This window comes from Papilio machaon, chromosome 9 (genome assembly GCF_912999745.1).
Source record: "Papilio machaon chromosome 9, ilPapMach1.1, whole genome shotgun sequence".
Classification (NCBI taxonomy): Eukaryota; Metazoa; Arthropoda; class Insecta; order Lepidoptera; family Papilionidae; genus Papilio; species Papilio machaon.
In genome coordinates this window covers 4266908-4292185 of record NC_059994.1, presented here as the reverse complement: position 1 = coordinate 4292185, position 25278 = coordinate 4266908, and the positions used below count along the sequence as shown (strand labels likewise).

Genomic DNA, 25278 nt, shown 5'->3' with positions numbered 1-25278 from the left:
AATACTTAACTTGCTTTTGTTTCCTACTCGTTTGTAAAAAAATCCATTAATTAAACCACTTTGTATTATAAATATACAAACCTTACAATTTACTGCTATCTTTGAAAGGGCATGGAAATCAATGAGATAAATGTCTTTGTAGAGTTGAAGAACAAAGTTTTTTTTTTTATCAAACATGAGATCATAGAGTTACAACTGCTTTAACAATAACTTGTCTCTTTTAATAACCAAAAATATCATAGGAATAAGATAAAACTACTATCATTTATATAGTGTATCAAATAAACGGTATAAAGTTAAAAATAAGGATTTTAAAAAAAAATTAGTAAATATTTTTTTATTAGTTTTTAAATTGGTCCCTTATTATGATATGATTGGCCTGGTTTAAGAAATTTTAAATATAGTAATTTAAATATCATTTTTTTATAAATTATCTCTTGTATTTTTTTTATTTGTGACAGTCAAAACTAAACATGTTATAGTTACGGATTAAAATATATTAAAATATAGGGTTAAAAATAATTACACAACTAAATTTTGTTTAATTACACAAAATGTGATATAAGACGAGCAAACGTTGATGAATTAATGTGGAAGGAAGAGAGGTTTTCCAGGATAATACTTTAGGAAAATTCGTAGTCTCTCGTTGTGAGTTATATTGTTGTTCATCGAGTCTTCTTGTTGTTCATATGTTGTTGTAGTCGTTTGTTGTTTGTGGATAATTAACATTTGGTTCGAAGGTGCCATCGATACAGGAGGAGAGTGAGAGTTCAGATTTCTCCCTGAGCGGTCTGCGGCGGCCGCTCAGTGCGGTGCGCAAGTTGGTCTCTCAGCGCAGGACGTCTTTGCAGCGACTCTCCTCATTAACTAACCTCAATGAGGTATATGTTTTTTCAAATATCTTGGCGGCTCATGGTCATCTGTGCGCTGCGCTGTGCTCTCTCTCCCTCTACGATATTCCGAGCCGCCAAGATGTTTGAAAACTTCTATACTAGATTTTCGTGGGATGCATTCGCAAAATGACCGTAATAGACCAATATTTTTTGTTTTGTAGGTTTTTGTTCTTAGATGAAGAAAAATGTTTCAATTTTTCGGACTCACGAGTTCACTTTAACACGTGAACGTATTCAACAAGTAATATTTTAAATGAACCGGTCTACTTATATTTGCCTGACATTGGTTAAGGCTTGCATGTTAAAACAAACTGAAATGCATATCTGATAAAAATGTTATCAATTAATTTAGTTCTATGTATCTTGTGTTTACACACTTGTGTTTACATTATACAAACTATTTTTATGAATATCGTAAATAAAGTAAAGAAATATGTTACAAAAAAAAATAAGGATTTGTTGTGGACGCAACCCACGTTACCTTTTACCGCTTGATCCTGAATGTTGTCTTCGATTCCGTAGAACCGCAATGTTGTCGCTGGAAATAGACTTCAGATTATAGATTATAATTAAGTATTTTGTATCATTATTCTATGTTCTAAGTTTATATTGTAATTTGTTTTTCATTCATTAACACTTTCAATGCCACTGACTACCCTGACGTTAAAATTACATTGGTTCTGAACGTGTTAAAAAGTAATAGATACCTAATATGAGATACTATTTCTTAAGATGCCTTGATCGTGTTATTTATATATTTCTTTATTTTGAAATGTAATTTAGCATATATTATTTTGTTGCAGTTTTTGCATTAGCAAAATGTAGTTTTTATTATAATTTAACCGTTTATTTTGCAAACTGAAACGGTTTGTGCAATCAATGATAATAAAATGCACTTAGATCTATTAGATTAGTGTAGAAATTATCTTTTCCTTATAAAACACATATGTGCTTTTTAAAAAGAAAAAAATATCTGCTTTCGACAGTTGTGTATATTATAAAATTCTATTGCTCTTATCAACTAGTTTTAAAGTATTTAGTTCACTTTATTTTTACTTTATAGAAGTACTTACAGCGTAAATGTTATTAATGATTGTACGTACTGCCGCACTCGGATTGCTTAATTGGGCACTATGTGAGGCCTTAGTGTCGATTTCTGAAACTGCAGATAGTTACAGAAAACTAAAAAATTGGTACAACAATCAGCGCACAATCTAGAATATTCTAAGACTTACACAGAGCACTGTTTGAACTGCACTTAGAGTAGATTAGTGTATCAGTAGGCAGACGTCGACTCTCTGCGAAGGTGAGGACGCGTGTGATATCATATCCTGTACGATGTCATTATGACACATTCCTTTAATAGGCTTAATCATATTTTTCGGGTGGGACATTTTATAGAGTTCCTTATAATACTATTCGTTGTATTTTAGAAAAAAATATAGTTAGTAGAATGTCTATGTTTTAGTATTAATTTTATTGTTGTCATTATTTAATTTATTTTTAGAATAATTGTTTAAATCACCTATAGTAGGAATGGACATCTTAATTTATTTTTTATCGCTTTTAAATATTTTTATATGGCATTTGTCATACTAATCGAAACAAACGTGGTTTTATGTTCATAAACTGATAAGCAAGATGCCAGGTCAATATAAAAGAAATAAGTCATTTCAAGTGTTAGCTTTTTTCTTAATTCATATATTTCATAGTATGTTTATCCCAGCATGTGCATGCATTCTAGTAATTTTTATTTGATAACAGAGTTGTCGATGTAAATGTTAATATTCATTTGTCAGACACCGTTCGTGCGTCAGAACACGCCTCACCCCAAGGAACTGAAGCTAAAGGCTCACAAGTTGCTAGCGGGCCGGTCGCCGGAGCAGCAGACCACGCAGGAGCCCCCCGCCACCAACGGAGTGGCCATGTCGCCGCCCGACAACGAGACCACCACAGACACAACCGAAGTTAGTAAATTATAATTGGCTGCTTGGTTATGACTCCCGGATTAGAAATGTAAAGCGAAACTTCTCATAAAAAAAACTGCGACCCCCAAGATAAATAGTTATTGGGCGTTGCAGTGTCTTGTTCTCACTTATATAAGTATGTGCATATGGAACCCTGGTTCGTTGCCTTTACTACAGGCTAGCGAGTTATTATTACCCTGTCGTAGTAAAATTACAACTAATGTGACAAACTGACATATCGAATTGATTTAAATATATGATATACTTAGCCTGTTGAAACACAATCACCGCCCGAAATTACAAAGGACGACGACAGCGACCAGGAAACACAAGAAAAGGAATCATCGGAAGACGAGAACGATGATAATGAAGATTCTGACGAATTGGAGGTAGGAGATTACATATTATTGGTGTGCATTTGTTAGTCGTAAGCGCGTTTGACTTTATTATATTTATATTTATGTTTTTTGTCAGAACATGAAAATATTTGTACATTTTCAAATTTAAACAGGTCAAAAATATTATTAAGTCAATGGTAAATAAATGATATAGTCACCGGCGCTTGTGATTTGGAAATTAATCTAAAATCGGTCGAATATTTGGGGGTCTTTAATTTGAAAAACAATAGTGTTCTAATTGAACACTTTCTAGTCACTAATACTGTAAATTTTGCTTTTGATATAATATTAATTTATTAACAAAATAAAATAATAATTAACACAGGAAACAAGTAAAACTAATTTGGTAATTACTAACGACAAATCACATTTGGTGTGGCAAAATTTTACTTTTATTTCGCATTTTTTGCAATTATAAGCAAAAATTGTTTCCGTTGAATAAAAGGTAATGCTGCAAGTCAATTTCCAGTTAGTAATTGCGAAAATATTATGTTCGGAACACGCTTGCAGTACTAGGTAAATCATAATATAAAGTTAATAACCCTTACAATTTATCGTTATTGATTTCTCTTGTTGTAAGAACTGTTAGGAATTAATCTTGCACGTTGAAACTGTCGATGAAACTAAAAAAAATAAAAAAAAATTGTTGTATAGGTATATCGCAACTTGTGCTATAATTTGTATGTGTGTACTTTTATCAACGTAAGAGGATAATAACAGCTCATTGAGAGGTCAAATAAGCCTCTTAATGTGGCTAGCGTTAAATCAACAATGTCCCTGTTCTAATTATTTAAATTATGAATGTAGTCCGCTGACTAAATATAAGTTAAAAGATATATGAACCAGTAATTAGCGTCTTTAAGTTCCATTTTTTTTATGAAATATGCAGAGACCGGTTCTCCTAGAATTGCAAGCGTGGTTGATTTGGGGAAATTGTATTGACCGCGCGAGTTCATGACAACTAAACCTTGAGTGATAAGAATTAGTTACCAGTTCCTTGAATGGAATAAGTAATGGTTTATCTAGTAATGATTGTGTTGGTTGAACTCTCGCCCGTGGTGTAGCTGTATGGTATGGTAGTGGTATATGTATGGTGTGGTGTGGTGGGGTAGCGCGGTGGGCGGCGCGTGGCGTGGCGCGAGGGAGTGGAGGAGGGCGGAGTGCGCGCGGGTCGCCTGCACCGCCGCGACACGCCGCACCACCTCAAGAACAAGCGCGTTAGCCACATTGATGCCAGCCGCGCTCGCGACCTCATTGCGCAGGTGCGGTCTCTGTCGCAACTTAAACTATTACCATAACACACATAAATAGATGCCGTCTCTGTTTATACTTACACTTTACTCATAACACACACATAAGGTTAGGTCAATAAATTTTGCTTGGGATCGGGCTAGTTGAGTGTAGTGTCTGTTGCAGCTTATACCTGGTTCCAATCTAAACCCTTAATCATAAACAAACAACACGTTTTGCTATAACTCTGCAGTTTCTGTTACAAACCTACACTATGCTGCAATTATGTCTCCGTTGTAATTTATACTAAACATATGAAAAAGCATAGGTGTTGGTGTAGACATAATATTTTACAGGCTACACTTTTCTAAACAAATAATAATGAAGCATGGTACAAAACTTTTAACTCAGTTTATTAAATAGCAGACTAATGATTTTGATCCAAGAGATATTGCATAGATCATTTACAATGGTGACAGTTATGCATTGTTTTTTTTTTTTTTTCGATTTTAAAAAATTACTGTATTATTATTGTGGTTTATGAATGAAGCACAACAGTTCTTCAATGGTGTGTTTAATAGACGTGTAAACTGAGCTGTTCGATTAACTCGACATAAGTAGTGTAAAGCAGATTACACTAATTCAAACCATAATCCTTTTCATAACGAAGCAATTATCATTAGTATGCTCGCATCATGCAATATGTATATTTTCAAAACAGATTTAAATTTTCATTTTCATCAGTCTGCTATATGCATGTCTGCTCATATTGTAATGGTTTTTTTGTTTACATGCTTACATGTTAACCTTTTTAAAAATGAAATGGTTAAATCTTGCCAGTGTTAAATATTAACGGTCTAACATTGTGTGCAAATTTTACTTTGTTGTTTTTTTCCATCATGTGTTTTGTTCTTTGTTTGTGATGTTTTACTGTTTATGGATTCTTGTATAAATCGCGTGGTATGATGATTCCAAATATTTTTAGAGTACATAGTGGATGTAGGAAACGTAGGTCTACAACATATGACAGTATAAACCTACTGATATTGTTCCAGTGAACACGTTTCAAATGCTATAGTTTTGTATGTAAAATTAAATGAAATGAAGTCGTGACCGTGTTGTCTCTGTATAAAGAAAACGCAATATAATATAGAAATGTAACTCCGCGAGAAACAGTAAAAGCGGACGCGCGAGCCGCAACGAAATTTCTTATCCCCTATTAAAGTGTATAAACAATAGACTCGTGAGATCTGTGAGTACATCGTGACAGTTGTTTTCGTGTGCGGACATAGAAGCATCGCGCGGCGTTCACGGTACAATCTTTCAAACTTACGAATTGAAAAGGGTATTTCATTTAGCAAGAAACTAAATTCGATACCAAAAAACGTTCGATCCACTTATTTTTTGCTTCGAAATAGTGTAGCGCAGCAAGTAGTATTCGAGTGAACGATTTCGTACGACGAAACGTTACATTTCTGTGAACGCGTCTTGAGCGCAAGCAATCGGCGTGCGTCTGTCACGCGCTGGTGCCCGGGCCCTCTCGACCACAACGCAGACCCTCCGAGAGACTCGCAGAAATGAGCGCATCGCGCCGCGCTCCCGATGCTTTGCCTCAATATATTAATCGATAAATGCCACCGCTCTCTCGATATCGCCGTTATATTAAATAGATCGCGCCGTTTAAATTCCCCGGCGCCTGCTACCGCGAAATGAGGTGCTTAAAGGCCGCAGGAGGATGGCTCGCGCGGGTATGATCACGATTATCGATTATATAAATTTATCGATTTTAATTAAAACCGTTAAGTTTGTTGCTTGCTTGGCTTTGGTTTTGTTGGACGCCGTTACGAAATGTTTGTTTGGTTAGAAAAACGCCTGCTTTAAATGTAATAGTGATTCTTAAGTGCAATGTTTTTAAGTTGATATTTTCTTGCAGGCGATCAAGAAGCGCGAACAACAGGAGGAACACAAGACTGATGAAGAGGAGGCTGTCGATGACGTGCCTGATGGTGAGTTTACAAATACTATATTTTTAGTTTGACCTTGACATTGTGTCACTTGATACAGTAACTGTTTCACTTGATTTTCGTAAATAATGTTACAATAATGCGCATATTAGAACTTTAACATTACTGCGAGTCTTAGAAACACGAAAATATTTGCGTAGTTCTTTTTAAAAACAATATTATGGTAGACTATATGATGGTAGCACTTTAGAAGATAAAGCCACTGACAAACATCAGCTATGGGTTAAATATCACTTTAAATATTTTTAGAAAAGTTAATTAACACAGTAAGCTACATGAATCTGCATTTCAAGCAAGCAAAAGTTTCGCAACATATTGCGCATGATGCGCTGCCGTGATGTTAGTTTCACACGACGGCATTAAGGCAGAGCAGCAGAAAGTGCAGTTTTTCCAGTGTTTAACAAACAGTTATTGCAATATTATTGTAAACGTTCGTGAGCACTTCGTGTTGGCTAAAGTTCACTCAACAAAGAGCATACCGATCTCATAGAACTTAAAAACTTTCCAACGTTCCCGCTTAATGTAGTCATTACTTTTTATAAACATTATTATTACGAAGGAAGACTATCACTGTACTGTTATTGACCATATACTCACGCTCTCAATACCATTTAACTTTCTTTTTCATTTTAAATTCAACGGTTTGGAATACCGACATATTATAGTTCTCAATCCGTCGTAAGTGACTTTTTGGCTATATTTAGTTTGTACAATTTTTAAATAAATTCTACGATATAAAAATTCTAGACTAAAAGGAAACTATGTTCATAATTTTTTTTTTTTTGTTATCTAGATATTTAATATTTCGTCACGTTATAGAAATTGCATGCAATATCAACAGATAAAATCATGTATCGTCATTTGCGCATGTTAAAAATATTTACTGTTATCGATATATTTTTATATCTAATTCGATCAACAATTTAAAATATTTCGGTTCTTCAAGAAGCGAGCGTATTCTTATCTTCGTATCTCTTTTTTAAAGGCCGACAACGCATATGCAGTTCCTCTGGTATAGCGTATCGTCGTGGTAGTCGTGCGGTATTCATGATCACCTCGGTGTTCCCGAAGATCGTTTGCCCCCGTCATTTAAAAAAAAAATCTTCTACAATTTATGATAGTATGAAGTAGGGAAATTGACCCTCTTTGTTTAGTTGGCTTTAATTTTAATACCTCGTATCTCTCACACATGATCCAAGGTTTTTAAATTGCAAAATATGTGACATTTTGATACTATTATATATACGGTATTGACGACTCGTATTTATATCTTTACCTCTGATTGATCTATTGTCAATGGTTTACATTAACGTCTGTCGCAGGCTACATGAAGCAATATTTCATACGCAATGTTCGCTTCGGCGATATCAAATCTGTATCGCGCCTTATCAGCTTATCTGGAACGCGGACTCCGCTATGTGCCTAACATAGAACGTGCGAGTGCTCACTACTCACTAATAATAAGCAACGTTACAACGTTACTGCGGTAATTACACAGTGAAACTTAAATAAATGTCGCTTGATATCGCGCGAGTTATTCATTAGAAATTACATTATCTACGCTCGTCGAAGGATCTTATGCAGAGTTCGGTTTTGCATTCAACTAAATAGTACGGTGCCAAACTTCGAAGTGTTACGATATCGATCGAGTGCGAATAGTAAAATCAATAGATATGAAATTCTGGAAGTCTTAGTGTTACTGTGCAGTCACTTTGTCGCGTTCAGTGTTCCGTGAATTATTCAATTGTTTGTCGTCGTTTTTTATTGTTATTTCAATTAGCAAGTCCTTATTGAGGAATATTTTCATACGTAATTAACATCTTGATTAGTTTTAGTTAAAACATTACTAATACTTCAAATAAACAAAGTACTTATAATACACTGAGAATAAATATTATCTTGTTAGCATTCTAAAGTCACATTTACTCGACCGTTGTCAATACGAAGGTCACGGCAGTTATAATAGTTGCTTGTGAATATCATGTGATCCGTGGAACTATGTCTTCTGTATTGTTGCAATCGTCACACCCGGAAGCCCTCGTTTGCTCTATTAACCCGACAATAGCGGTTGGTACCCTGTCATCTTCCTGTCCGTACTTTCTCTGCCCTCGAAGCAAACTTGCCCGACTCTACCCACGTCCGAAATACGCTAGTTACCATTACTGCCATAATTTCTCGATCTTGCTAGGAAATAATCAGTTTTGTATTACTTTTAGTGGGTTTATTAATAGGGAATGCTAAATAGTAATTTGTCACTAATGCTTTTGGAATTTTTCAAACACCACTCCCTTACGATAACATGTGTAATTTATAAATCGGCATATTGATAAATCGCAATCATTTTTACATCGAAATTGTATTTATAAATACTTGCAACCGGTTCAATAAATCAAATAGGTATGCAATGTAATATACGTATATTTATAATGTTATGTGTTTTTAATCTAATCGCGTTATCAAACTAATGTTATTGTTTGTTTTGTTTTGATTTCCCATTAACTTATATCTCTTAATCACTGCTATTATAAAACTTGCTAGTATTTGATACTTGCTATTAATGGATTTGGATGCTGTTTTTGGTAAGCAATGAAATAAAGTTACTCGTTAACGAAATAATAAGCATTTGCAAACACATCTTGGATAGACAGAGAATTGATCGATTCGATGATATCTATAAATATGAATTTAAATAGATTTAATTAAATAAATAAAAAGGTACGACAAAATTTCCTGACTGTGACTACGAATGGAATAATAATTACTAGGCTGCTATAAAAACACCTGTCCCCATTAATATACAATCAGATAATGCGTACAAACATAATATTATCACATCGCACATGGTTTATAAATCCTTGACACACAATTTTTCACCAAACAGTGAACACACATTACACCGAATACGTTCTATTTATTTAAGTCGCATATTTGTGAAACATGGAATACTGTTGCGTTTTTAGGCATATGAAGCTTATTAGACTTACTGTATTACTTAAAAAAAAAATACTGTTACGAACTGTTTAATTAAACACGTGTTTAACCCTTTGACTGCCGCTGATTGATATTATTGACGTCAACCTGGTTGTATCACCACAATGCTTTCGGTATAAGTACTTCATTATTTAATGGCAAAGACCGCATTTCGTAAGCCTACGCATATAAATGTCTAATAACCATGATTTGTCAAAAATCCGCGAGTCCTAGAGTTACGCTATAAAAGGGTTGACGTATGTTTGAGCTAAAATGTATTGAAACAATGTCTAGTTTTTTTATGGTAAGTCCCTTAATGTTTAAATAAACGAAATCCGGAGCGTTTGCTAGTGTTAAGTAATTGCAACAAGTGAATAATGAAGTCATGTTATTGAACTGTTGACATAATCTTATCAGTATTAGTAAAACAATTCGTTTGAAGACATGTCCCAGCAGTGATCGGAGAGCTCTCCATCGACACGGTTTCCGTTGCTTTATCGGTGTTATTGTAGTGACATAGTGTGTCAGTATATTATTACTCATTGTTTTTGTAATTTAGTTTTAGACAAATATTACATAACTTGAAATTGAGAGATTTAAAATAAATTTATAGAAGAAAAGAGTATAGTTACATGATTGCAACACTTCATTATATGACTATTCCAACTAGGTAATAAAGATTGATTTAGTCACATTGTAATATAAGTCGAAAGTTTTAAAACGTTTTATTATTGTAGCATTCAAAGAAGGTGGTCCCTGTCAAGCGGTTGAAAAGTAAAGACAGATCACTTTTAGTTCGCGAAGATCAAGTCGGTCTCACGATTAAGCATCTATCAATTTCCCCGTCAGTTAATCATTGTTCTCACGACCGCCTTCGCCCGGCACTCGGTTGTTTTGAACAAATTTTTAACCTCAATTAACTCCGACAACTTCGCGCTTGTTCGCAGACTTGTGGTCATTTACTAATGCGCTAAGAGACATTAGTCATTAATACTGTAATATGATGTTAATGTTGCGACTTTCTATGATACTATGTCATCGAACGCCTCGTTTATGTGTTTGTTTTTAGATAAGAAATTGGTGTTAATTAAATTATAAATGTCAATAAAAGTGTAACGTTCAATAACAAAGAAATGAAAGACAAAAGGTTAGAATTAAAGCTAAGTGTACGCGGAGACGGCTCCCTAAGCCGGGATAGCACCAGAAGCAGTACAAGAAGCAACCGAAGCAACTTCAGTAATAATGGTTCCACCGGTTTGCCAGTTAGCGAAATTTTCGCAATAGATCGCTTCTCAGCGCCACAGCATCGGCCCTTCGATATACAAACTAAAAGACCAGCTGAACCAATTCAACGTGGATACCCGGCGCAAAGCTTGCAAACATTAAATTATTACGAGCAATCACAATATCCTAGAGAAGTCGCAGCTAACCGACACAATCCATACATAGATTATTCGGAATCAATAAGATATGACGACAGATTTCAGTATCCACACAATGTACAATATCAATCAGGGTATGATCCAAATAACAGATTTTATGGAACGTCAAGTCGTGCTGATGTACACCGACCAACTAGAGAGTACAGTACAGTGCCTCGCTCCATACTCCAACGGGAACAAGGACGTATGCCATATGGCAGCTTACCACGAATGGTACATGCACAGCCAAATGTGCAGTACTACAACTCCCTGCCACGCACACACGACTACATACCAGAGGAGTACTCTGGTAACTATACGCTGCCCGCCCCGAGACGTGTGCGCATCAGTGAACACCAGCCCATTGTTTATGGATATGGTATGTATGACATTAAATGACTAGGTTTAGATAATACCAGTAATTACTATTTGCTTTCTTATTGCTGAGTATATCGTGAGTTATAATTACACGTGTATCTCTAACTACTTACGGAGAGAATTTTATGAATCATGTTTATATTTCATGCGATATAATACCTAACCTTTCACGATCATAATTACGGCAGCTATCTGCAATATCAACTAACGATATGTTCAATTCACAACAAGGAGAAATTGCACTTGGAAAGCAGATTTGCATAGAAACTGAGCCAGTAATCGATACAAGATGTATACTAATATAATTCCATTAGTTTTCACTTTCAGTTATTTGCTAATGATGTTTTTGTTAACATGGTGCCGCGTAATTAAAGCTGTTGCAGAGCAAATGTTTTGAAAATAGCTTAATATGGAAACATTGCAGCTCGAAGGATATAAGTACTAAGATGTATAATTCAAAACGCATTTACACTTTAAAAGTTGAAGCACTAATATCGATTAGGCCCTCACCCGATAAAATTTGTGTATCCTTATTTAGACGCGGTGTCTCTGCTACGTTTGAGCTAATTTTATAACAAAAATTAGCTAAAGTAGCAAAATCAATATTTTTGAATATCATAACTCGACAAAATTAAACTTTAAAACAATAGGGTTATTAGAGTGTTCATATCGACACTGTTATAATAATGCGTGTATGCTCATATAGGGCGAGATGTGGGCCAACCCTCCGGGGTCGACAACAATAGCCTGTCGACCACTGGTGCGCGCCACTGCCCCGGTCCGTCAGGTGCGCGGACCTGGACGCAGTTCTTATTACGCCTCCATACGTCACACGTTCAAAGCCCTACGCTTTTTTATTTTATTTAAAAAAAATGGCGGTCACAAAGTCAGCTGTTCGCGGCATAATGTGTTCCTTAATGGAGTTCACTTTCAAAGCGAGTAAGTTTCTTGTTGTTTTTACATCTTGCAAAGTCTGAATTTTAATTTCGTTTCATAACTCTTGGAATTGTGAAAGTCAATATTTAATTAAATCCTGTCTTTCTAGATTATTTTGCATTATAAAGTTTCTTAAAATATTGCATATTGTATCTATTGTGTTTTGATTAGCATATAGATAGTTTAGATTTAGAGTGAATCACCGTTCTGTTTTGGAGCGGCCGGTATTTACCTCACCTTTCGGTGTCGGATTGTGCATAATGGTATACCGGTTTCCGAAGGTTGATCTCAAACTTATCACTTTTTATTTTTATTTCCTTCGGAACAAGACATCACTGTAGTGTTTCTACGTTACAATTTTACCAACAACTAACAGTTAAAATATGTTATTAAATTAGTGTAGTTACTAATTTTATCTAGACGTTTCTACCTACGTGTTTAATGATAATGAAAGCTTTTTTATTTTCCCTGCAAAGCTTTATTGCGTAACGTGATTTCGTGTTGTTGAGTGCTATTCCGGCATTCTGTAACGTTCTTACGGCTATCTGATAGAAAGTATGCTGCATTTGAGGTTGTTTAACCCGGCTGGATTATAACAAATATAACGGATGGGCGAACGGCGTTCTACTTCGTGCAAATTGCTCGAGGATAAAGCGGATATCCTCGCTTACCAAATGTCAGAGTGCCACGAAATTCCAAAATATGATGTACTCTGATTATTATTTGTATAAAGCTTAAACGCAGTTATGACAAAAAGTCAACATCTGGTAGAAGATGCAATTGACGAAGAAAATAAGGATTTTAGTAATAACACTTAGTAGAAAATAGTTATATTATATGCAGTAGCCTAGATTTGTTACTTTATTCTCATATCTTCATTTCGCGGTTTGTGGTCATATCACCTTATTACTGAGACGGAGTTTCCGACACTTTTGTAAATTATGTCCTTCGCACTTCATTGCATTTTGATAAGTGACAAGTCATGATTATCATTTTAATGGTTGTTTAATAGCTATTTACCGACAATCTTGATACTAACCATGAATCTCTGTTTACCTTTTTTTTTTTGTAATTCGCGATTCTATGACTTTCCATCCATTAGATACAAAACTATGTACCTTAATTCTTCTCACAGATCGATACAAAACCCGTTATATTACTATGTTAGTGATGAACTCGGTCGCATCGATTCAAATAACGCTATATTGTTTAAGTTTCAAATCAGGTAGGTTTTCGCTACATTGGTTAGGTCATACACTTCACGACAACTTTTTTCCCTGACCGCTAGGACATGCCGTGCATTTACAATCACATAAGTAAAGGACACACTCAAGTCTAAATGTGATTCTAGTGCCAATATTATTACTTAGTTATTAGAGAACTAATCGCCATAAGTATTCATGAATAGTTGTTCATTTTTAGTCAATATAAATATAACCTACGCTTAGGTTGCTTGCGTAAGAAAAAATGTTCCAAGAAGTTATAAATAAGCATATGACAGGAAAAGCTTTGTCGTATGCATCCGCGCTACAGGCACATCTCGAATATGAATCTGCAATATTGAAACACTAGCACCCAGTTTCTCGTAATTACGATAGTGGGGCATAATGTTTTACGGTGTATTTAATACAAAAAAAAAATCTTCGATCCAATCGAACGTTAAAAAAAAACTGAAATTGTAAAATAAAGAAAACAAGTACAATACTTATGTAGAATGTTGCTAGAAAAATTCAGAATACAAACTAATCTCGTATTTTATTTAACATTACCGTTAAAATTTAAAATGCAATATTGTAAACTGTATTTAAATATCGTTATTTTTTGTGTCACCCACCCACAAGAGTCCCAATCGCTGTGAATTCTCCACAAACTACATCACCGTTACCGTTATACCAGTCAGAAGAACAAAAACAACCGAGAAAATGTCCTTTCGCAAACAAGTTTATTAGCTTTTTAGCATTAGTAAGCGACTCTAAATATATTCAAGTGACTTGTGACTTGCGGTTGTATATAATTGGCACGCTTGCATAAATCAATTGCGATCACTGCAATATGTAAAGTACTTTCGAAAGCTGAAACCAACAATCCTGTATTCATAATCCGATGTTTAACTGAAAGCTACATCCCGACAGGGGAAGGCAATTTCTAATTTTCTCCGTAACTGCGGGATACGATTATTACCTATCAACTTAATGTCCAGTCTTGGGATAAGTTTTAATTAAAACGATTAAGTATTTATGTCGTTATCATATTTGTATCGAATTTAATTATTTTATTAAAAGGATAGGAAAAATGATTGTTTTACTTAAATTCTGTAAATTTTGACATCTTTCAACTAAAAAGAAAGCAATGAAAGAATGTCTTTTTTTAACAAATGAACCAAACCTAAAATAGAGTAGTTCAATGCATTGTTCGTGTAGTATATTTGTATAAGTTTGCGGAATGTAATAGTAATAATCGTATGAGATTAATTAGTCTGTCGAAAGTGATTTGACGTTCATGTAACGGATTGAAAGTGCTCGCGTTGTATTTGATGGGATCTATTGGTGCTGATAATGAATGGGCAGGTAATTCGAGGGTAAAAATAAAAGGAGTGTTGTGTCGGGTTGTGACTTTCTATTTTTAATGGAGAGGAGAGGTCGCGGGCGCAAGCATCTACATCCCGCGCCGAGGCTGCGCTCGCATTCCGACTCCGTATACGGCGTAAGACGCGCGCGCGCATTACCTACTGGAAAAAACAATATCGAATTATTTTATTAAGTCATTTATAAATATTTATTAATTATCGCAAAAATTAAAAAAATCAGTTTTTTATTTTGTTCGAAGTTTTAAATAAATTTTGTACGAAGTGCATTTGTTTTGATCCTGATATTGGACAATGACCTATTCGGAATGCGCTAGGCAGAGCCGGGCCGGCGGCAAGTTGATTGACGAATTGCATTAGATAGGCCGGCCGGCTCAGCCAGTATAGCGCCGATCGATCTACTAACAGACAACTGGTCCCAGAAAATGGGTGTACTAAGAAGGAAAAAGCGTAAGTCGACTCTCATGTTATGTATGTGATTACTTAATACCTACAGTTTATTTTGCAATCATTTATTTAATGTAGTGGTTTTAGTTAACAGTTAAATTTATTTTTTAGTTTTTGTTAAGAATTTACGAACCTACCAATCGAACATACGAAATACCAATCAGCGATATTTTATTAAATTAATTTGATACGAATTTTAAGCACTTTTTGTTAGATTAACAACAAGAATTTAATTTTTAAGTGAAACAAAAAAAATCCTAAATAGCATTGAATTGTTTAATGAATAAAAAAATATATATTTATTTCATGATTACAAAGGAACAATAATAATATCTATCGATCTATACAGCGTTAATCTCAATTTTCTCCAGAATACAACCGCTTTACGAGTATTACGTACCGATAAGAAATTCACCGCAGATACTTACTTTCCCGTCGCAATAAAGGTCTCGTAAATATGTCTAGCTCAGAAATGCAAAACTCTCCTATTATTTTATCTGTATTTCGCGTAATCATCTTGTTTCATGCATAAATGTAGGTATATACCTACATTGAACTACAAGACAATATTGTCTTAGTCAGAGAAAAATGCAAAACAAAATATTTCTCCGATTTAATTTATTTGTTTCAAATTAAAATATAAGGCTGTTACAACGAAAAACAATATCAAACAAAAGGTAAAAGCTAAGAAAATGTTTTTTTTAATTTTATTAAAACAAGTAATTGTGAGCAATTTTTTAGCATTTTTAAGTGTGAATGAAATTTTTTACCACCATCAAATAAAACAAGAACAATAAAAATTTAATAATTCAAGCAATCCGGATGCAAATCTAAAGGGCATCCATCTATTTATGCATCTCTCTCGCTGCGCAATTACAAATGAAGCAACAAACTCGTCTTAGTACACAGCTCCAGTAAGTCACATAACTGAAGAAAAGTTATATTTATAAACGCAGAAATAGATCTAGACTTTCTGATCTGATCTTTCTGACTGACTCAAATAGAACGTAGGACTCGTAATTTGACACGATCATTTTTATTGAAAAAGTACCATCTTGTAGTCCAATCAATTTAGTTTGTCAATCAAAAGGTTGTATGTTTATAATAATTTCGCGAATTCTTAAAAACCAGGAACAGGTTTTTTTGTCAAGAGGCATCAGTTGTAACTTACTTTACTAGAGCCAAGTAAACCTTAAGATAAAAACATTAAATAAAAGAGTGTTTGTAGCTATAATTCCGCATTTCTTATAATTAATACATTGTCTTGATAATTGGGATTTCACGTCACCACAATAATACGTTATATGGAAGTTTCTACTACATTTGACCGTATTGTGAAGTCACCTGCCACTTGTCGTATTTCCGAATAGGTATGAATGTTGTCAATTTAAAAAATATATAACCTACTGCCTTACCATAGGTCGGTTATGCACCTGCTCTAAACTTGTCGATAATGAGCTTAGTATTGATTTCATTACGCGAAGTTATCGTCGATCTGCGTCTAGAAACAAAACGTTGTTGTTTTATAAATGACGCATATGCAGCGACATCTCCTTGAATGCCAATATTGTTGTTTTTTTTTAAGTTCCTGTTTATAAAAATGGATTTTAACTACGTTTATCAACGTAAGTTAAAAATCCATGACTGAGTGCGCAGTTGTAACACAATTGCACAGGTGGGCACAGTTAATCGAAAAGTTAACTTCGTTAATCGTTAATTAAAAAATTAACTTCGTTAATCGTTAAAGCGTTAAATTCTCGAAAATTTAACGCAAGTTAAAGTTAATCGTTAACAGTTAATCATACCAAAATTATACGTACTAATTTCACACTTTTGTGGCGACACTTGTTTAAAATAGTAATTTGACTATACATTTATAGAATGTAAACATTAGTATTAGAGACAAGTATGAATGCATTATAGTACATTTCATTACGAGTGCGGAAAGCCTGTCATTGCAAAGAGTTCCGACAAATGTCTAACCGAGCCGAGGCGCAGCCGAAGGTGAGGGTTGACAGTTGGAACAAGTTCTAATGACAGTTCCGCACGTTCACTGAACAACTATTTTTAATACAATTGCGAAAAAATGAAGCAATTTAATAGAATAATAAAAACACAATAAACTCAACTAGCTAAAATGTTTGAAAAATGGCGCCTATCGTAAAAGAACACAGAGATTTTTTTTTTGTATTCTTCACCCATTCTGGGTAGGCAAAGGGAACTATGCCCAAACGGCCAAGTTTTCAGTAGATTACTTTTATTGATATGAAATGTAAATGAAATTTAATGAGATGAAATAAAATGAAACCTAACCTAATTCATTGAATAAAATCATTAAATCTGATATTGTAACAAATTAGGAGCTTCTTTTTAGCAATATTTGCATGAATCATAAAAGCTTCAATGATTTTTTTTTTGTAAAAACTTCGTGGTTGGTTTTTTCTTTTTAATAGACATTATTTTGACAGTTGGGAAAGAGAACGCACGAGTTCGGAAAAGCTAAAGAAAAAGCACGAGTAAAAAAATGTTTTAATACAGTTGCTCAAAAAGGGATTGGAGGATTTTGCAGGGACGAAGAGCGTTCGGAATGTGGGCTATTACATACCCTTGCTTTTATATACTCGTAATGAAATATACTATTTCGAACCTTCTTTTGATTTGTCCTGTTGGTCACGTCTTTCCCGAACGCTCTGATGCATCACACTTGCACGCGAACTTCACATATATCAATTATCAACTCGTTCGTTCACCATTCGAGTCGCCGACAGTCGCCCAACATAGCTGAACTTACGAGCGTGGTGTGGCACGTAAATTAAACAAAATGACAGCACGTCTCCAAGTTTCTAATTTAACGATTAACGGACTTTTATTAACGGAAGTTAACAAAAGCGTTAACACTTTTTGAAGTTAACTTAAAAGTTAATCCGTTAAGCAAAATATTAACTTCGTTAATTAACGATTAACGGATTAACGAGTTAATGCCCAGCTCTGCACAATTGCCGCTAAATTTAAACGGAAACAAATATAAAACCAGTTAAACATGACCTTCACAAATCGCAGTTTAGATATTTCGTAAGCTTTAATTAAAAACACAACTTCAATTGCACTATCGTTTGTAGGATGCGTCATCAATCGCTACAAGTTGTGTCGGAGATATGTTCACATCCTGTGATAATTACCGTTCGTAAAAACATCGATAAAATCTTCTTAAAATTCTGTTTGCAGATAAAATGCGGTAGTTTATTGCTTCAATGGATCATAATATAACATTAACTAAATAACATAACATGTTGAAGACATACGTAACCTTGAAGTATAATAACTCAGTTGTAGTGCGAAGGTGAAACGGTTGCCCAAGTTTGTGTTGTGATGCGGTCATCGTTCACGTACTGGGCGCGTCTTGAGGCAATTTCGGATATTAATAGGGTTGACAACAAAGACCAAAATAATACTCATCAATCATCATCAAACAATCTATCGCGTAAAGTACACAATCGTGAGATGATAGGTAAAAAACTGGTTGTAACCAGTTTTTGTAGATAGTTTATATTTTAAGACCGTGAAAAAATCTGTTCGAAAAATATATACCTACTGCAAAGTCATACATGCAGGGTAACAGAAGGCTCGAAAATTTCAAATTAGATTGTAGTGAAAAGGCTCTTCTGGTTTTATTTTTGAGAAAACTACTTCCTCTTATTTGGTACCAAAAATGACAAAAAGCTTGACAACCCTAGGCCATTCGTGCTGCGTATCCATATAGCGTGTAACCATTATTTAACTAATATTTTATGTGAGTGTATTGCTTTGTTGTTTCACAACTTTAAATGTTGTTTTGATTTCGGTTGGGTTAAATTTTGAAAATGTAGGTCATTATCAAAACTTAAAAACAATCATAGGCTTTATATATCATACTAAGGATCGGCACTTAACCCGATTAGATAATACAATGTGCTTACAAAACTTACGTTTTATACAAACATTTACTATCATGGTGAAAACTTGACCTGTGATTTTACAAGCTGACATCGCCTTAGAATGACTAAGTTACTCATTACAACTTCCTTTACATATGCATTTTATTTGAAATAAATTAATTTGTTCTCATTAAATCATCAGACATTAATCCTATACATAGATATAAATCTTCATTCCGCATTCTCGTCATGGGAGGAAAACTCTCAATAACGAAGTTCCAGGAAAACGCAACACGACTATATTTGATAAGTAACCAAGCTACAATGGTTCTCATCCTAACTTATATTACATACAATGTAGAATGTATGTTGAAGTATGTATTGAGACGTAAATTTTTAACCAATCGCAGCATTTTCATGTTATTCATTCGTCATAACGTAAGACGTATTGAGATTTCTATACGACCCGTGGGAAATAGAGATTTTTGACAATCGCCCTTTTTTATTACCTTTTGTTTAAAGCACAAAAGACTATTAAAATTTAACGGACAATAAATTAATATTAAAGTAAAAGTTATGGTTTACACCGGGATCATAATACAACATAAGCAATTATAGAACTAATCCTTCAGAAGGTTTTAACTAAAAAAATAAAAATATACGAACAATATAACACTGCAAAAACCTATTGTCATAATATATTTGCTGTGGTCATATGACATTGTGCAGGTTTAACACCATCAAATGTACTTGCGATGGAACCTAATAGAATAACAATACAATAATGTACCGCACGTTACGTAAGCCTCATGTGGCGTAAACACGGTAATCGTATGCCGTATGCCGGTCATGTTAAACAACTAACATTTTATAATGATCTCACATCTCTATGTTGCTTTTAATGTCATGTGCTGTTACTTGTATTAGGAATACATTTGATTAATATGCATTTCTAGTTCCTTGTCTGAGTAAATATTAACGTTACGCCATTCTGTTTACTTCTCTTGAGTTTCCAGTTCCGATTTCATTTCTCTTACCCTTTCTTACGATGCAGCACTGTAGTAATTTTCAATAATTCTATCAATTTATAGCTTTTTCAATAAATGGAATCAATCAAGCTCACTTTCACCCGTCAATTGCTATACGATTAGAAGTAAATTACCGTAGTTCCTAGAACAGAGCGTTTTCCTACAACACGAGACCGCCGACCGATAAACTACGGTCACGAATCCCTCTGCACAAATCACGACTCGATCTTGGGATACAATAGTCGCCTTGTTATTCCATTAAGGTCCGTGTAAGGGTGAAAGTACATCTCATGATTGGCCATTGTACAACGCAGGACGCAACGAACTTGGATGGGTCTGGAGCAAGATTTCACTGTCTGAACATTCGTCTTGACACGCCGTGCGAACGCTATTACAGTTTGCTTGTTTGTTACACAATTCAATTGAGGTTCAACAGAGGGCCCTGTTGAGAGAAATCTAATAGAACGTGGTCTTATCCGATCGGATATCGCGCGCCATTTGTGTCTCGTTACGTGGTTTTATGTGCTAGACCTTTAACAATGACACGAACCATTTCCGATTTATAGAAAACGGTTCAAGGCACTTTCACGAAAGCTCTCGCCCCTCGCCTTTAGCGTTTCGAAAGCGGCCATCATTTCTGCATTGTATATTCATGGAGCATTACCATTGCTATCCAGTTGTTATTCGATTAACCAATTCTAAATAAACTAACAGAACATATTTGCTTTGCGCCTTAAATTTATTGACTTCCAAATATGTCTTAAATATTAATCTATTGCACATAAAGATCACACACACAATTCAAGTTCTGGGAATTGTCTCCGGCGTAATAACTCGATATTAACCGCAAGGTTACTAGTTCGATTACGCCAACATCGTTTAACCCTAATATTGGTTTGGAATAAAGTACTAGAGTTATTTTATCATCGGTACTCGAAACAACAAGCAAACAACTTAATAACACGTTATTACAACTAGCGGATATTGAGAGTTTACCATCAACTCTCATTGTCATTACGTAGTCTGGCTTTTAAGTGCCTTTTAAATTCATATCACCGTTTAAAGAAGTGCGTTTAAGTTGCTGTAACGATTATATAATTGCTGTAATTCTTAAGCGCCAATAGCGTAAGAGTATTAATTTTAATATTATTATTTATATACTAAACTGATACATTAAAATATCTTAAATCTTATTTGTGTGCTACTTATTAGAGCATAAACTGAATTAAACGTTACTGTGCAATGCCAACTATACGTTATTAGTGTAATTTACTAGTAGGGGTGATTTAAGTAGTTGCGACTCTTTTTATACGCCCACGATTAATATGGTCAGTTCTAGAAAATACGGTGACATGCACTTTAACCTTCTTATTCTACCTGTATTTATTCGTTTTGTTATACGAAATTGATTATTGCATATGTGTTTAATAAATGAAACATCGACAAGTTTATTTTCCTAGCAAACAAATTCTAAATTATTTAAATTTTCAATATGAATACGAAGTTCGAGAAAATCAACTGGGTCTCGTATTACAACTCTCGTAGTACAACTTACTCTATTATTCTGCTGTGATATTTTCTAATGTTTAACTATCATTTGTTTAGGTGAGTCGGTATCGGAGCGTGCGGAGAGCGAGGCGCGCGCGGCGAGCGGGGCCAGCGGAGCTAGCGTGCCGGGGGTACAACGATGCACGGAAGTGCGCATCGCGCGCGCCGCTGGCGGGCTCGGCCTGAGCATCGCGGGCGGACGCGGCTCCACACCATACATTGGCGATGACGACGGCATCTTTATATCGCGGGTTACGCCCAACGGACCAGCCTATATGGCTGGACTCAGGGTACACCAGCTTTGATACTTCGATTTATTACCGGGCGGTTAATTTGGCACTTTGGAAACTAGAGTTCTCTTCTGCTGACGTGCTTACTTAAGTGCCGAGCACCGTTCTTTTGGTCATCTTCTCGGTTTTCATTTTCATAGAGAAATGAACATTTCGTACAGCTGCAAGTCTGTACATCTAAATAGAAATCTAGTCTAATACATTCTTCTGAGTGAGTCTCAGAATGCCTAGAACAATTTACCTTATTAATTGTTTACACTAATTCAACCATACAATCTATCTATCTAGACAAGTAAGTAAGTAAGTAAGTCTTTTGATTTTTTAGTAACTGAATATCCATAAACTTAATTTCACGTCCATTGAATGAATATGGATGGTACGATATTTTCATAACACTTAGGCTTCGAACAAGAAACCAATTAGTCAATGTAATTACTTAACAGGTGGGCGACAAAGTGCTATCAGTGAATGGTACATCCGTGGTAGATGTGGACCATTACTTCGCGGTGGAAGTTCTCAAGGCGAGTGGACCTGTACTCACACTTGTAGTGACGAGGGATACGCCGCTTTCTACCAGGTAACATGTTTTAACAATGCATTTAATTTTGATTACTTTATGCTAAGGGTTTTAACTATCAAGTAATGACTCTGCCAACCCTGGATGAAGGACTTGAATATTTTTTAAATTCCTAACTATTAGCTTGCTCATGAAATTAAAAGACTTCACTAGCAAAGTATGACACACTCCTCCGTCACTAAATGGCGAGTGACATATTTTGGTACCCCAATATGGTTATCAAATGAAAAGATTTGACTAATAGAACAATGTGGTAAAATCCTATTCAAAAATATATAACTTAAAGTAAGAATTGAGTTAAAAAGTATTTTTAATATTATTTGTTAATTTGTAGAACTCACAGCCGCGCTGCGAGCGGCGCCAGCCACCACTCGGTGTCGAGTGCGGCCGACACCGTGTCCACTCTGGAGAACGGACAGGTGATTTATCTCCATACATTTATCTACGCTTTCTATCTCTGCCACTTCTGTACAGACCAATCATTTCAACGTCACTCTATACATTTCTTATTTTATGTACCTTTTACTCTGTTTTTTTAATCTATTGAAATTAATTTAACGGTTATTCTGGTAACGGAATAAGATCATTTGATATAAAATAAATCTTTTTAGTTACCTTTCTATCTCGTGTATAAAATGAAATGTTTTCAGACTCAACGTATCTTTTCCATTTATGTTATGAAAGTTATTAATTTTATACGCAAATAAAACAAACATGACACTCTTTAAAAAAGCCCCATATTTCGATTTGTTGCATTGAATGTCTTGTTTTAAAATTATCAGGTAACAACAGGACGAGGTATCACAGCTAAGCCTCTCATCATCAGCAATCAATACGCGCAAGAATTCGAACCCGAACAAAAGGATCCATCGCCGATTCTAACGAATGCCGTGTCACCGACATTGAACTATACTCCCTCGCCTGTACCTCAAGTGACGTACCAGCGACTGCAAGCCTCGCCCCCGCCGCCGCAAACTCAACCTTATGTACCACCCGGTAAGGTTGCCTTTACATTGCTCTTTTGATAATAAGACTAAACGTTTAAAAACATTTTCCATTTTCTTTCGGTGGTATTTCAGACTACTTTAATGTGAAATAATTGCTCATCGTAGTCAAGAAGTTATAAATTATTAGTTTAGTTATTTTAGAATGAATATAATCTATAATTTTGTCTAAATAGTGGTGATTTCATATAGTAAATGATAAATTAACACTAGTCATATACTTTCAGAATATCGCAATTGTAAACATTTTATTATTTATATAAATTACCTTGAACTTGTTTACAAATGTCAGGACAAATACCTCTAAAGGCAATATTGTTCGAAGCGAAACTGCGCCACAATTACTTTGGCATAGTAAAAGAACTCAATGTTCTGACAGATATTGATTATGCGGATACAAAAAATAAAACTAAATGACCCCGCGCTCTCTCGCGCTCTATTGATTGAAATTGTTTTTGATCTCTGTACAGATTGCTACGAGTTAACTGAACTTAATGTTTTGTACTGCTTTATTACGTTATTATTAATTTAAATGCGAATAAATAAGACGTTATACAATAGAAATGAAAGTATGCTCTCTTTTTACAATGGAATTTTAATGTATTCTTAATGAAGAAAAATAACATGATAACCCGTATTTCACTGATCCACTTCTGAATTAATAACGTCGGTAGTTATGTACTTTGTGCAATATTGTTACCAAAGGATATCTCATGAATTGATTATCTCTTTATTAAATAAAATATTGTTTGACCTTACTCCTAAGAGACGTGATGTTAAGCGGTGACCGAAAGGTTTAGAATCGCTCGACTCTACTCGAACTTTTCTTGCCGACCTACCAAATCATTTGCCGGGTATTTTTCAAATATCTCAGTGGCTCAGAACATCTTACGAGTCGCTGCTCAGAATATAATTTTATAAAAATGTATAATGTTGCTTTTGCAGTATACCAGCAGAAGGTGCTGGTGCACACGACGCTGATCCGCGATGGCGCCGGGCTTGGGTTCAGTATCGCGGGCGGGCAGGGCTCGCCGCCGTACCGGGACGACAGCGACGCCATATACATCTCGCGCATCTCTCCGCACGGCGCCGCCGCCAAGGACGGCAAGATGCAGGTCGGAGATAAAGTCATCTCGGTAAGTCAATACGTCCCGTACCAACTTACGAAATACTAATCCATTTCAAACTAAAATGTACTTAAAAACGACTTGTTTCGCTTTTTTATTTGCTGGTTTCCATTATTAAAACAGTTGTATGACATTGTCATCCGTCAAAATATCCTTGAAAATATAATGTTTTAATCAAACTCTTGCAAAATTTCATGGTAAGAAAAAATTAGAGAACACATGTCATTTACATTGGTATTTCTATTAATAGTTTTTTTAATTATAAATGTATTTTAATATAATGACCTTTAATAGTAAAGGTGATCAACTGATGTATTTCACCATTTAGTAGATAAAGAGATAAAATATTGTTGTGCAGTGAAGTTATTGTACTTGCAGATAAACGGCGTGGACATGGAGAAGGCGAGGCACGAGGCTGCGGTGGCACTGCTTACTGGTCATGAACGTTTTGTACGACTCGTGTTACAGCGGACCATCACATCCGACCAAGGTACATCATAAAATACATATATAAGAAAGAAGTATGAGTTTTTACTAAATAT

At 34.9% G+C, this 25278-nt stretch overlaps 1 protein-coding gene across 1 annotated transcript in view; it reads left to right on the top strand.

Annotated features, from left to right (window-relative positions):
* The window catches only part of LOC106718518 (protein lap4), a 90955-nt gene that overhangs the window by 47287 nt on the left and 18390 nt on the right, over positions 1-25278 (top strand). Inside the window, exons 10-20 of the mRNA XM_045679214.1 lie at positions 741-881; positions 2693-2860; positions 3130-3249; positions 4371-4520; positions 6422-6494; positions 21796-22028; positions 22472-22605; positions 22940-23024; positions 23388-23601; positions 24555-24745; positions 25115-25226. Of these exons, the coding sequence (XP_045535170.1) occupies positions 741-881; positions 2693-2860; positions 3130-3249; positions 4371-4520; positions 6422-6494; positions 21796-22028; positions 22472-22605; positions 22940-23024; positions 23388-23601; positions 24555-24745; positions 25115-25226 (1621 nt within the window). The remainder of the gene's footprint in view (positions 1-740; positions 882-2692; positions 2861-3129; positions 3250-4370; positions 4521-6421; positions 6495-21795; positions 22029-22471; positions 22606-22939; positions 23025-23387; positions 23602-24554; positions 24746-25114; positions 25227-25278) is intronic.